The 14,183-nt window shown below is 38.2% G+C and overlaps 1 protein-coding gene across 1 annotated transcript; it reads right to left on the bottom strand.

Annotated features, from left to right (window-relative positions):
• On the bottom strand, positions 1-9,023 carry LOC100675689 (beta-1,3-galactosyl-O-glycosyl-glycoprotein beta-1,6-N-acetylglucosaminyltransferase 6-like). The gene has a single exon (XM_023557686.2). The coding sequence runs from the start codon at positions 2,578-2,580 to the stop codon at positions 1,609-1,611; it is 972 nt and encodes a 323-aa protein (XP_023413454.1). The 5' UTR covers positions 2,581-9,023; the 3' UTR covers positions 1-1,608.
• Between the last annotated feature and the right edge of the window lie 5,160 nt (positions 9,024-14,183).

Raw genomic sequence — 14,183 nt, 5'->3', positions numbered from 1 at the left:
ACGTCATAAAAGAAAAGTTAAAGAATAATAATAACTTGAAATTAATGAATTAGAAAAAAGAAAAATGACAGAACCAATAAGTAAATTCAGGAACTGGTTCTTTGGAATACAACAAACAAATTTAATTAGCTGAGTTAATTAGAAAAAGGAAAAGAGTAGATACACAAAATTGGTAAGTAGGAGATAACCATGGATACATAGGGAATCTCAAAGACTTAAACAATTTTGCTCAACTCTTAGCAAATGAATTTTAAAATCTTGATGGAATTGATAATTTTCTAGGAAAATATAATTTATCAAAAATGACTTCAGAAGGGATAAAAAGTCTAAATAGATATTACTGTGGGAAAAATAGAGAAGGATGCTAAAGGCTACCCCCTTTTCCCCCATGACTAACAAACAAGTATGCAATCACCAAAGGAATACTTAGAACATTTCTTGTTAGAAGTCAGAAACAGGGTATGAATAACTATTATCAGGTAGTTGCTAAGAAATTAGATAACATAAATCAGCATTATAATTGAGAATTAGGTTAATTTGTTATTTGCAGATTATATGATTGCATACATGGAAAGTCCAAGAAGAGCAACTCAAAAATGGTTAAAATGAATACGAATTTAGTAACATGGCTGAGTTCAAAAATAATAGACAAAAATGAATAGATTTCATAAGCAAAGTAAACAGAAAAATATAACCGAGGGTAAAATCTTATTTAAAATAACTGAAAAGAAAGTAAAATACCTGGGATTAAAGTTTAAAAATAAATTTATTATAGGAAATTTCAAACACACAAAAGTAATAGAGCAATAATTAACCCTCACATACTTAACAAGTGTCAGCAATTATATGTGGAGAACCAATCGTGATTCACTTCCTCACCTACTCTCAGATTATTTTGAAGTGAATGTGTGAAATTATATTATTTCATTCTTAAAAAATTCAAGATGTATATTTAAAAGATAAAAACATAGATTCTATGGAACATAGGATTCATCATAGGAGAGGGGAAAAGAACTTCCAGAATAACTTTATAACAGGTATAGTGGGAAAATGTTTAGATTGGAAAGGAAAAGAGCTGGTAAAGAGTTGCACACTTGAAAAATAATAATTTGATAGATTAGTTCAAGCATTTTGAAAAAATTGGTCATAGGTACATATAAAAGTAAGTAACTTAAAAAAAACTGAAAGCAATCATTAACCTCAGGAAAAACAAAAAGCTTCTCATAAAGGAAATGTAATTACAGTACTCATCAGCTGTGAACAATAAATAGCTCAGTCATTATAATAATGTAAACATTGACTATTGTATTAAAAAGAAGGGCAAAAGACAGTTTGTGGGTAGAGGATGAAAACCTAATTCTCAACCATTGTAACAGGATATTGATATTTAATGTTCAAATTTGATATATTAAGAAATGGCAGTATATTATTTATATGGAAGTAATCAATAGGAGAAACAGTTAAAGATATGATGTTACTTGCCTTTGGTAACTGGGACTGCCTGTGGGGAGAGACATGGCCCAGGGCCACAGTTCATCATGACAAGCCTTTTAATCATATTTGATTTTAAAACCATAATTATATATTGCCTTGATTAAAAACTAAAAATTAACACTGAAAAAAGAAATAAGATAAGAAGCCACACTCACCTGGAATATTGTTAAGTGTAGTCCAGAAATGTTCATCTGGACAGTAGGTATCTTGAGACCACTGAAGTAACTCAATGGCTATTTTATTAAGAAGGGCAAATTGAACAAATTGCTTTGTTAGGGCAACATAAGCTGAACCGAAGTGGATTTTAAGCTGATTTGGAGGTGGGTTCTTCTTTTTACGTTTCCTTAGGATTAAAGAGTGTGTTCTGGTTCTATGCTCTACATGGACATATTTGATTCTTTCAGCAGATTTCTGAATGGACTCTAGGCGAGGAGTAATGTTTTTCCCCTTCAGTGTTTTCAAATACCGAACTATCTCCTTGTTGGTTTTTAGGGGGAAATCATTATCACGTGTGTTAATGACGTATCTCCAGTTCACATCTAAAGCTAGAAGATCTCTCATGCAGATCAGTTCAGCCCGGAGTCTGGATATTCCCCCATAAGTGATATACTCAGATTCTGAGGCTATAAAAGCATTTGGGAAGCACTCCGTTAAGTGTTCCACAGCAAGTTTAAATGCATTTGTGGCCTTTTTATCTAGGTGAATACAGTAGACATTTTGAGGCATGTAAATAGCTCGGAAGAGTCGTTCAAATGTATCAAAATCATGACCGATGGTCATTACATATGCCAAAGGGAATGCGGCTTCTTCTATAGACAAAGGAGCTGTGATATAGTGGTTTTCTGTCCCATAGTAAGGGCAATAATCTATTCCAAATGTTGTAGATAATGCATTTGTCAACATACCCACTGTCTTCTCATCTAGGGCTGCATTGCAGGCTTGTGATAAGGAAAGGGCTTGGCCTTTACCATGTATGTACTCCGTTAGACCGATGTTTGGTTGATGTTCTTGAATGTTGTACAATACTGTGACGATAATTATAATTTGAGTAGTGATGATACAAAGATAATATCTCCAAAACTTCATTTTTGTTTTTGATGCCTTGGAGTAGGAGTACAGGTACAGAATCCTTCTTTAAGGTTTTAAAAAAAAAAAAATTAATTCCCCAAATATTTCACTTCTTTAGCAGTATCTAGATTTTGGCCACGTTATCAGTCACACTCACTTTCCCAGATCCAGTCTGCCTGTATTTTGATTCCAGGCCATTCCCTAGTTGAGCATCATTTTGCAATACTTCTAACTTCCTGCTCTGAGTATATGCTGATTTTTTTTTTTTTTTTGTCAGTACATCCTCATACAGTCCAAGTTACCAAGGCCACTCAATGCTACACACCCTTCCTTTCTATCTTAGCTGGCTCTTTGGGGGAAAGGGTTAATTCCTGTTGCCTGTTTCTATTGTTGAATCAGCTAATCTGTCATAATTGTGTCAAGTTACATATCTCTCTGTAGCTGCTCCTCCTTTCTGGCTAACTTCCTGAGTATACCCATCTGAGTATATTCTAGCAATTTCCCATCTAGCTTTCACTCTCAACCATTTAAGCGGGAGGATCCTTCCAGATTTCTGTCCTTTCAAAAGAAGTTACAGTGCTCCATTAGACAGGGTCCAGTCTTAATGGGTTTTTATCTAAAGTCCTCAGCATAGTACCTGGTACATTTGAACACTCAGTAGAGTTTTCTGAATGAATAATTCCGTGGAGTGACTCGTTCCCCTCATTCATTTAGCTTTGAAGGGTCCCTGACAACTTTAAATGGCAGAGTCTCCTTGTAAGCTGCTGTAGATTTTGGAGGACTGAGGATTAAGTTTTAATATTATGATATATCACTCATATATAGTAACAATTTTTATTATTCATACACTTTTAAACTATTGTGTTCTCAGGTAGACTCATATATCCTCCCATATCCAGAATTGTTGGAGAGTATATTACCCATTAGTGAATGTTCTAGATAATCAAAGCACATTTCTTCACAAATAACTTAATTATTAATAGTTTTTCTAAAAAGAAGTGTATTTTCTCTGCCTTCTTTAGTAAGCTATATTAAAAATAATTTAACTGCTTCTTGATGGCCCTCTAGAACACATAAGGAATATTATTTGATATTATTAGAAGTTCTGCTCTCAGGTACACTCTGCTTTTTCTTTTCATGTGTAGCCACTTTTATTTCCTCTTTCTGTCTCCTGATACTTCTATGATAATGATGATGACAGTGACAATAACAACAACAAATTCATTGAGTTATCTTTACAAACACTATAAAATCGAATCCTCACAATCTCTCTATGAGGTATTATTATCTCCCATTTCACAATGAGGAGACAAATTATTATTATCTTCCATTTCACAATGAGGAGACAAATAGCTATGAGAGAATAAGTCCTATGAACCCCTGACCTTTTGGTTAGCAGCTGAATGCTTAACCACTGGTGCCACCAGGGCTCCATGTCCAGGTCACACAACTACTAAATGAGAGAGACAGAAGTCAAACCAGAGTCTTTCTGATTCCATTTTTTGTTGTTAGTTGTCGTTGAGTTGGCTCCAATTCATGGTGACCCCACGTACAACAGAACAAAACATTGCCCAGTCCTTCTTCACCATCGTTGGTAATGCTTGAGTCCATTGTTGAGACTATTGTGTAGTGCCTTCCAGCCTAGGCGTACTCAGCTTCCAACAGTATATTGGACAGTATTCTGTTGTGATCTATAGGGTTTTCATTGGCTAGTTTTCAGAAGTAGCTCACCAGGCCTTAATTCTCAGTCTGTCTTAGTCTGGAAGCTCCGCTGAAATCTGTCCACCATGAGTGACCCTGCTGGTATTTGAAATACTCGTGGCATAGCTTCCAGCATCATAACATCATGCAAGCCACCACAGGACGACAAGCTGAAAGCCAGTGGTGGTTCTGATCCCATAGGCATCTTTAATATTACCTACAATGGAATGAGAAACCATACAACTACACATGTTAGAATTTTAAATATTGAAGGTTTTTTTTTCTTCTACAATCTAATCACCTTCTTCTTACCATTTGGCTAATGTAGCTAGTTACACATGTGTCCATGTGAGTGAGTTCAATTTCTTGACTCTGGCATGTGTAGCCAAAAATGCTAAATAAATAGACTCTGGATTGGTGAGGTGTTACTATAAGTGGGTATTTGATTTTTGAACACTCTCAACCCAGTGGATATAAACATTAAATCTTTTCCTCACAGCAATCACAGCCTCCCAAACTGATGTTATAAATCTTTCTTTCCTTCCACATAGCAGACTCCTTATTAGCACCTCGAACAGGTTCCATAACTCTCAAGTCACCTTTAGTTATTAAAATACATTCTCTTTAAATCTCCAATTTCATTTCAATTTAAAGATTTCCTCTATCCTTTCCCTGACCATGTTCCTGGGTGTAGGGAAGCTAAAATGTTCTTTGACTCCTTCTTGCCTTCCCTCACCTCTGAGTGTGTGGTGGTGGGTGGGGGGCATGTGTCCCTCTCTGGGATATTCCTGTCCTCTCTTTTCTAGGGAAACACAGGTGAGTGTCTCTTACTTGTCTGGCTGCTCGTGAAACCCTTTGTTGGCTGTGGCTACTTCACTTTCTCACACTGCTGCCTGTGGAGACTACTGTATGGCAGGTCACCAACTGCACTCCTTCGGGGCCTGGTGTGTATTCTTGGGAGAGCCTATCAACTTCCCAAGTTCTGTGACCTCAGAGGTCTGGCCCTTGCTCAAATTCTTCCAGCCTTCCTCAGCAACTGACTGGGCTATCTTCTGGCCAGGCTGCAAGCCCTTTTGGGTAAAACTAATAAAGTCTAGTTTTCTTCCATAGTGTCCCCTGGGGACGGGGGACTCTCACATGTTTCTGTCACACCCACAGGTTGCTGCTCTTCTCTCTGCTTTGCCACCTCTCTCTGCCCTGCCAACTGTCTGCACTTCTTTCCCCTGCTAACCCCGATGAAACACAAAGTCACTAGTTCACTCTCTGGACAAAAACCTAACCAGCATAGGGATGCCTTTCTTCCCTTCGTGCACACTCCCTCATTTTTTCAAGTGATTCTCTTGGCCCACTCACTTGGTTTTGGTGTGGAGGGTTGGGGGCAACATTCCCATACGCTGATAATTCACATTTATGATGATGCTCTCTCTTTGGTCTTAGACTTATACTGGGGAGAGGGAAATGATTAGAGCAGGGGTAGATGGACCAAATCAGGCCCACATAGCCTGTTTTTGTTTTTAATTTTATTTATTTTGTTGTTGAGACTATACATAGCGAAGCATACACCAATTCAACAGTTTCTACGTGTACAATTCAGTGACACTGATTACATTCTCTGAATTGTGCAACCATTCTCATCCTTTTCTGAGTTGCTCCTCACATTAACATAAATTCCTTGTCCCTTAAGCTTCCTTTCTAATCTTTTGCGTTGCTGTCGTCACTTTGATCCTACATAAAATCAAACCAAACCCATTGCCGTCAAGTCAATTCTGGCTCATAGGGACCCTGTAGGACAGAGTGGAACTGCCCCATAAGGTTTCCAAGGAGTGGCTGGTGGATTTGAACTGCTGAACTTTTGGTTAGTAGCCGAGCTCTTAATCGCCACGCCACCAGGGCTCTTTGATCCTATATAGACTTTAAAAGAGCATAATGCTCAAGGCCAACATTCTTTACTGTAAAACGTGTTGTCATCCAGTTGATTCCTATTGTTTGGTTTTAAGAAGCCTTCAGGGGATATTTTTTGTTTAAGGTTTAAAGATTATCTCAGGGCAATAGTTTCAGGGGTTCATCCAGCCCCCATGGCTCCAGAAAGTCTGGAGACCATGAAAATTTGAAATTCTGTTCTGTATTTTCCCCCTTTTCATCAGAATTCTTCTCAAAATATTCAGTAATGGTAGCCAGGCACCATCCAGTTCTGGTCTCGTGGCAAAGGAGGCAATTAGCCACACATTCCATTTCCTTCTTTTATTCCTGATTCTCCTTCCTCTGTTGCTACAGGTTAATAGAGATCAATTATTGTGTCTCAGATGGCTGCTTGCAAGCTTTTAAGACCCCAGGCACTAAGAAATGAACTAGGAGGTAGAACAGAAGTGCTAAACATGTTATTAAGCCAATTAACTCCACTGCCTATTTTTGTAAATAAAGTTTTATTGGAACACAATTACACTCACATACTATCTGTGACTGCTTCTGCTCCACAGCAGCAGAGTTGGGCAGATACAACAGAAACCGTATTATCCACAAAGTCCAAAAATTTTCTATTTGACCCCTTACTGAAAAGGTTTGTTGACCCCTAGGCTAGAGAATCATGTTTGATTGTAGTAAGGTTGGTTTTACTCTCTCTTACTAATCCCTGGTGGGGATGTCTGACCCCAATTATGTGGAACTTAACAACCTCTTTGATCTCAGTTTTGGCCCTTTGTCACTAATTTCAGGACAAGAGGCTAAATCCCATTCATTATCCTGCTACAATGACTTAGACTCTCTTCCTCACACACACACATAAATATTTACCCCACCTGAAGTTTGTTTCTGCTTAACAGTTTATTTTTGGTTCATAGACTAAAGTCAGTCATTTAAATAATATTAATTGAATCATTTAGAACCATGATGCAATGTGACCTCCAGAGAGAAAGACAGAGCAAAAGAAATCAAAAGAGAGAACTAAAGAGAGAGGGCTATTTCCACTCCATCCCTGAAGAAAATTATAATGTCTGAGATCACTGAACAACAAAGAACTAGCCTTTCACTTTGTTGGTAATCTTCATTGTGTGTTTGTTTTCTATTTCATCAATATCTGCTCCCTTTATAATTCCTGTTCTACTTTGGGTTTATTATGATACTCATTTTCTAACTTCTTGAGATGATGCTTAGCTCATTAACTTTCAGCTCTTCATCTTTTCTAGTATCTTCATTTAACGCTATAATTTTTTTACTCAACACTGCTTTAACTACAGCCACATAAACTTTATTTGTATTACCAAAATATTTTCTAATTTCTATTCTGATGTCTTCTTTGACTTATGAGTTATTTAGAAATGCATTGTTTAATTTCCAAACATATGAGGATCATTTAGTTACTTTAAAAAAATTTCTTGTTTAATTGCTTTTTGGTCAGAATATATACTCTGTATAATTCCAATTCTTTAACATTTGTTGATACTTGCTTTTTGACCTAAGGACCACTTGTGGTGCAGTAGTTAAAGCACTTAGCTGCTAACTGAAAGGCCAGTGGTTTTGACCTAGTACGTAATCAATTAATGTAAATGTTTCAGGTGTGCTTGAAATGAAGGCTATTCGTTGCAGTGTTCTCTTTAAAGACAAAATTTTTAATTGTTATTTTTAAGTCTCCTGTGATCTTACTGATTTTTTCTGCTCATTTTATCAATTAACAGGACAGATGTGTTAAAATCTTCCATTATGATTGTAAATATGACAATTTTCCTTTGTTCTGGACATTTTCTGTCATATAGTTAGAAGCTATGTTACTAGGCACATGCAGATAAAAATTGTTATGTCTTCCTGGTGAGTTAAACCTTTTATGAAATGACTCTCACTATCATTAGGAATGTTTTCTTTTTTTTGTCTCAAAGATAGCTTTCTTTTTTTTTTTTAATTAACTTTTATTGAGCTTCAAGTGAACGTTTACAAATCAAGTCATACTGTCACATATAAGTTTATATACACCTTACTCCGTACTCCCACTTGCTCTCCCCCTAATGAGTCAGCCCTTCCAGTCTCTCCTTTCGTGACAATTTTGCCAGCTTCCAGCTCTCTGTATCCTCCCATCCCCCCTCCAGACAGGAGATGCCAAGACAGTCTCAAGTGTCCACCTGATACAAATAGCTCACTCTTCATCAGCATCTCTCTCCTACCCACTGTCCAGTCCCTTTCATGTCTGATGAGTTGTCTTCGGGAATGGTTCCTGCCCTGGGCCAACAGAGGGTCTGGAGACCATGACCACCGGGATTCCTCTAGTCTCAGTCAGACCATTAAGTATGGTCTTTTTGTGAGAATTTGGAGTCTGCATCCCACTGATCTCCTGCTCTCTCAGGGGTTCTCTGTTGTGCTCCCTATCAGGGCAGTCATCGATTGTGGCCGGGCACCAACTAGTTCTTCTGGTCTCAGGATGATGTAGGTCTCTGGTTCATGTGGCCCTTTCTGTCTCTTGGGCTCGTAGTTATCGTGTGACCTTGGTGTTCTTCATTCTCCTTTGATCCAGGTGGGTTGAGACCAATTGATGCATCTTAGATGGCCGCTTGTTAGCATTTAAGACCCAGACGCCACATTTCAAAGTGGGATGCAGAATGTTTTCATAATGGAATTATTTTGCCAATTGACTTAGAAGTCCCCTTAAACCATGGTCCCCAAACCCCCGCCCTTGCTCCGCTGACCTTTGAAGCATTCAGTTCATCCCGGAAACTTCTTTGCTTTTGGTCCGGTCCAGTTGAGCTGACCTTCCATGTATTGAGTATTGTCCTTCCCTTCACCTAAAGCAGTTCTTATCTACTAACTAATCAGTAAAAAACCCTCTCCCACCCTCCCTCCCTCCCCCCCTCGTAACCACAAAAGTATGTGTTCTTCTCAGTTTACACTATTTCTCAAGATCTTATAATAGTGGTCTTATACAATATTTGTCCTTTTGCCTCTAACTAATTTCACTCAGCATAATGCCTTCCAGGTTCCTCCATGTTATGAAATGTTTCACAGATTTGTCACTGTTCTTTATCGATGTGTAGTATTCCATTGTGTGAATATACCACAATTTATTTACCCATTCATCTGTAGATGGACACCTTGGTTGCTTCCAGCTTTTTGCTATTGTAAACAGAGCTGCAATAAACATGGGTGTGCATATATCTGTTTGTGTGAAGGCTCTTGTTTCTCTAGGGTATATTCCGAGGAGTGGGATTTCTGGGTTGTATGGTAGTTCTATTTCTAACTGTTTAAGATAACGCCAGATAGATTTCCAAAGTGGTTGTACCATTTTACATTCCCACCAGCAGTGTATGAGAGTTCCAATCTCTCTGCAGCCTCTCCAACATTTAAAGATAGCTTTCTTTCTGGTTACGTATTACATCCTTTTACTTTCAACCTTTCTGTATTCTTATATCGTTAATGTGTTTATTGTGAGCAACATACAGCTTTTATTTTCAATCGTATCAGGTAATTTAACCGGAACATTGAATCATTTATGATTAATATGATAACTAATATATTTGAATTTAATTTACCATTTTACTCTGTTTTTAATTTCCCACCCATTCCTTGTTCTCTTTTTTCTTCTTGTTTGCTTTTTTAAATTATTTTTATTTTTATTGATTATTTTTATTATTCCACTTGTTTTCCTTTAGTAGTTTGAAAGTTATATACTCTTTCGCTAATCTCCTAGTGGTTACCATATAAAATAAAACACGCGTTCTTGACATTTCAAATTTTAACATTAATTGGTACTTTTGCCTTCCTCCCAGACAATGCTACAGAATACTTAGCATTAGAATACTATAGCTCTACTCAACTTTGAATAGTATAACTCTACTCGACTTTGAATTCTATAACTCTATTTACGCCTTCCCAAATTATATGCCATAGTTTGCCTTTTATCTTTTTATCTTTTTTACCTTTTGACTATATTTATCCTTTCACCATACTTATTCAATATGTATGCTGAGCAAATAATCTGAGAAGCTGATCTATGTGAAGAAGAACAGGGCATCAGGATTGGAGGAAGACTCACTAACGACCTATGATATGCAGATGACACAACCTTACTTGCTGAAAGTGAAGAGGACTTGAAGCGCTTACTGATGAAGATTAAACACTACAGCCTTCAGTATGGATTACACATCCACATAAAGAAAACAAAAATCCTCACAGCTGGACCCATAAGCAACATCATGATAAATGGAGAAAAGATTGAAGTTGTCACAGATTTCATTTTACTTGGATCCACAATCAACACCCACAGAAGCAGAAGCAGCAGTCGAGAACTCAAAAGAGGCATTGCATTGGGCAAATCTGCTGCAAAAGGCCTCTTTTAAGTGTTAAAAAACAAGGATGTTACCTTGAGGAGTAAGGTGTGCCTGATCCAAGCCATAGTATTTTCAATCTCCTCATATGCATGTGAAAGCTGGACAATGAATAAGGGAGACTGAAGAAGAACTGATGCATTTGAATTGTGGTGTTGGTGAATGATATTACATATACTGTGAACTGCTAGAAGAATGAAAAAATCTGTCTTGGAAGAAGTACAGCTGAAATGCTCCTTGGAAGCACACATGGTGAGACTCATCTCATATACTTTGGAGACATGTTATAAGGAGGGACCAGTCCCTGGAGAAGGACATCATACTTGGTAAAGTAGATGGTAAGTGAAAAAGAGGAAGACCCTCAATGAGATGAACTGACACAGTGACTGCAACAGTGAGCACAAACATAGCAACATTTGTGAGGATGGCACAGGGCCAGGCAGTGTTTCATTCTGTTGTACATAGGGTTGCTATGAGTTGGAACTGACTCTACAGCACCTAACAACAAGAACAACAATAATGTGGTTTTAAGCTCATAAAGCACTACTATTATTATTTTATATAGCCAATGCTCATTTTATCATTTTCATTCCTTCCTATATCTCCAAGCTTCCATGTAGCATCATTTTTCCTTCTTCCTGAAGAATACTTTAGCATGTCCTTTGTGTGATCTGTTGATATCGATTCTCTTGTGTTGTTTTGAAAATGTCTTTACCTTCATTTTTTGTGATATTTTTGGTGGGTATAAAGTTCTTGTTGTTGTTGTTAGGTGCCATTGAGTAGGTTCCAACTCAGAGTGACCCTATGTTCAACAGAACAAAACACTGTGCCATCCTCATAATTGTTGCTATGCTTGAGCACATTGTTGAAGCCACTATGTCAATCCATCTTGTTGAGGGTCTTCCTCTTTTTCACTGACCCTCTGCTTCTCCAAGCATGAAAAGAACCAAGTTCTCAGTTGGTATTTATTTTCTTTCAGTATATTGTAATGTCTTTTAACCGTCTTCCCGCTTCCATTGCTATTGTTGAGAAGTCAGCTGTAAGTTTAACTCTTGCTCTTTTGAGGATAATTCTAATACTACTCTCACCCAATTTCTGTGTGAAGATTCTTTTTGTTTTGGTTTTGGTTCTCTGCAGCTTTGCTATGATCCCTGAGTGTGGAATTCTATTTGCCAAATTTCATTGTCTGTAGGGCTCATTTTCCTTCTTCACATTTCTGAAATCAGGTTGCTTCACATTTTAATATTTCTGAAATCAGGTTGCTTAGCATTTTAATATTTCTGAAATTAGGTTGCATTTTACAACTAGAACACCAAAAACCAAACCCGTTGCCATCAAGTTGATTCTGACTCATGGCAACCCCATGTGTTACAGAGTAGAACTGCTCTGTGGGGTTTTCTTGGCTGTAATTTTCACAGAAGCAGATCACCAGGCCTTTTTGCCAAGGTGACGCTGGGTGAGTTTAAACCCACCAACTTTAAGTTAGTAATTGAGCACAAACCAGTAATACCACTCAAGGAACTTCTAGCAACTAAAAACCTTAAAAAAAAGAAAAGTAGCTGCTGGTTAGGCAAAAATCATAATATATCTGTCATTGCCTGTACATGGACAAACAAGGTCATCGTTGAGCCTGGAGTGATTTTTTTAGGACCTCCCACAACCAGCTAGCTTTGTATTCTGACTTTGGTCCCCTAGCCCAGGGTTTAGCAAACTATGGCTCACAGGCTGGCCTCCTGATTTTGTAAATAAAGTTTTATTGACACAGCTATGCTCATATGTTTATGTATTTTCTATGACTGCTTTTGCTCTACAACAGCAGAGTTGACTAGCTGTGACAGAGAACCAGAGACTGTATATCCTGAAGCCTAAAATATTTAATACTTGGCTTTTTAAGCAAAACTTTTCCAACCTCTGCTTTAGTCCTATGAGGCTGTCAAACACTGTCCTGGATTGAATTGTGTCCCTCCAAAATATCTGTCAACTTATCTGGGCCATGATTCTCAGTATTGTGTGATTTCCACCATTTTATGTGATTGTCCACCATTTTATGTGATTTTCCTATATGTTGTAAATTCTATCACTATGACTTAATAAGATGGATTAGCAGCAGTTATCTTGACAAGGTCTACCAATTAGGTAGTGCCTTAAGCCAACCTCTTTTGACATATTAAAGAGAAAAGTGAGCAGAGAGACATGAGGACTTCATACCACCAAGAAAGCAGTGCCAGGAGCAGAGCACTTCCTTTGGACCTGGGATTCCTGCACTGAGATGCTCCCAGACCAAGGGAAGACTGATGACAAGGACTTTCCTCCAGAGCTGACAAAGGGAAAGGCTTCCTTGGAGCTGGCACCCTGAATTCAGACTTCTAGCCTACTGGTCTGTGACAGAATAAACTTCTTTTTGTTAAATCCATCCACTCGTGGTATTTCTGATATAGTAGCACTAGATGACTAAGACAAACACCCTGATCAACCTCTTAGATGAATTTTCCATATCAGAAATCTCTGGATTTCTATTTTCTCTGGAATCTTCGCTTAGTAATTCCTCACTATCTTGCTAGCAAGGAGACCAGGTGGCTCAAGGATTAAAGTGCTCAGCTGCTAATTGAAAGGTCAGTGGTTTGAACCCACCAGCCGTTCTGTGGGAGAAAGATGTGGCAGTCTGTTTCCATAAAGATTTACAGCCTTGGAAACCCCATGGGGCAGTTCTACTCTGTCCTATAGGGTCGTTATGAGTTAGAATCGACTCTACAACAGTAGGTTTGATTTTGGGTGTCTTGCTAGCTTTTTTTTTTTTTTTTTTAATTATGTTTCAGGTGAAAGCTTACAGGGCAAATAAGTTTCTCATTCAAAAATTTATACACAAATTGCTTTGTGACATTGTTCCAATCCTCACAATGCATCAGCACTCTCCTCCTTTCCCTGTACACCCGGGTTCCCCATGTACATCCTGTCCTTTCCTGCCTTCTTATCTTTGTTTTTGGGCGGGTGTTGCTCATTTGGTTTCATATACTTGACTGAACCAAGAAGAATGCTCCTCACATGTATTACTATTTGCTTCATAGGCCTGTTTAAACTTTGGCTGAAAGGTGGACTTCAGGAGTGGCTTCAGTTCTGAGTTAGCAGGGTGTCCAGGGGCCATAGTCTTGGGGGTTACTACAGTCTCTGTTAGATCAGAAAGTCTGGTCTTCTTTTGTGAATTTGAATTTGTTTGCTCTGTCTGGAACCCTTTACTGTGATCCCTGTCAGAGCAGTCAGTAGTGGTAGCCGGGCACTATCTAGTTCTGCTGGCTCAGGCTGGTAGAGGCTGTGGTTCCTTTGAACTGATATTTTCCTTATGTCTTTAGTTTTCTTCATTCTCCTTTGCTCCAAAAATGTGATGAGACCAATTGATGTATTGTAGATGCCCACTCTCAAGTTTTAAGACCCCAGATGTTACTCATCAAAGTAAGATGTAGGCCATTTTCTTTATGAGCTGTTATGCCAATTGATGTAAATGTCCCCCAAGACCATTGTCCCCAGCCCTCAGCCCCAGTAACTCGGTCCCTCAAGGTGTTTGGATGTGTCTAGGAAGTTTCCATGACTTTATCTTGGTCAAGTTGTGCTGACTTCCCA

This window comes from Loxodonta africana, chromosome 1 (genome assembly GCF_030014295.1).
Source record: "Loxodonta africana isolate mLoxAfr1 chromosome 1, mLoxAfr1.hap2, whole genome shotgun sequence".
NCBI classification, from domain to species: domain Eukaryota; kingdom Metazoa; phylum Chordata; class Mammalia; order Proboscidea; family Elephantidae; genus Loxodonta; species Loxodonta africana.
This window is presented reverse-complemented; position numbering and strand designations above follow the sequence as displayed.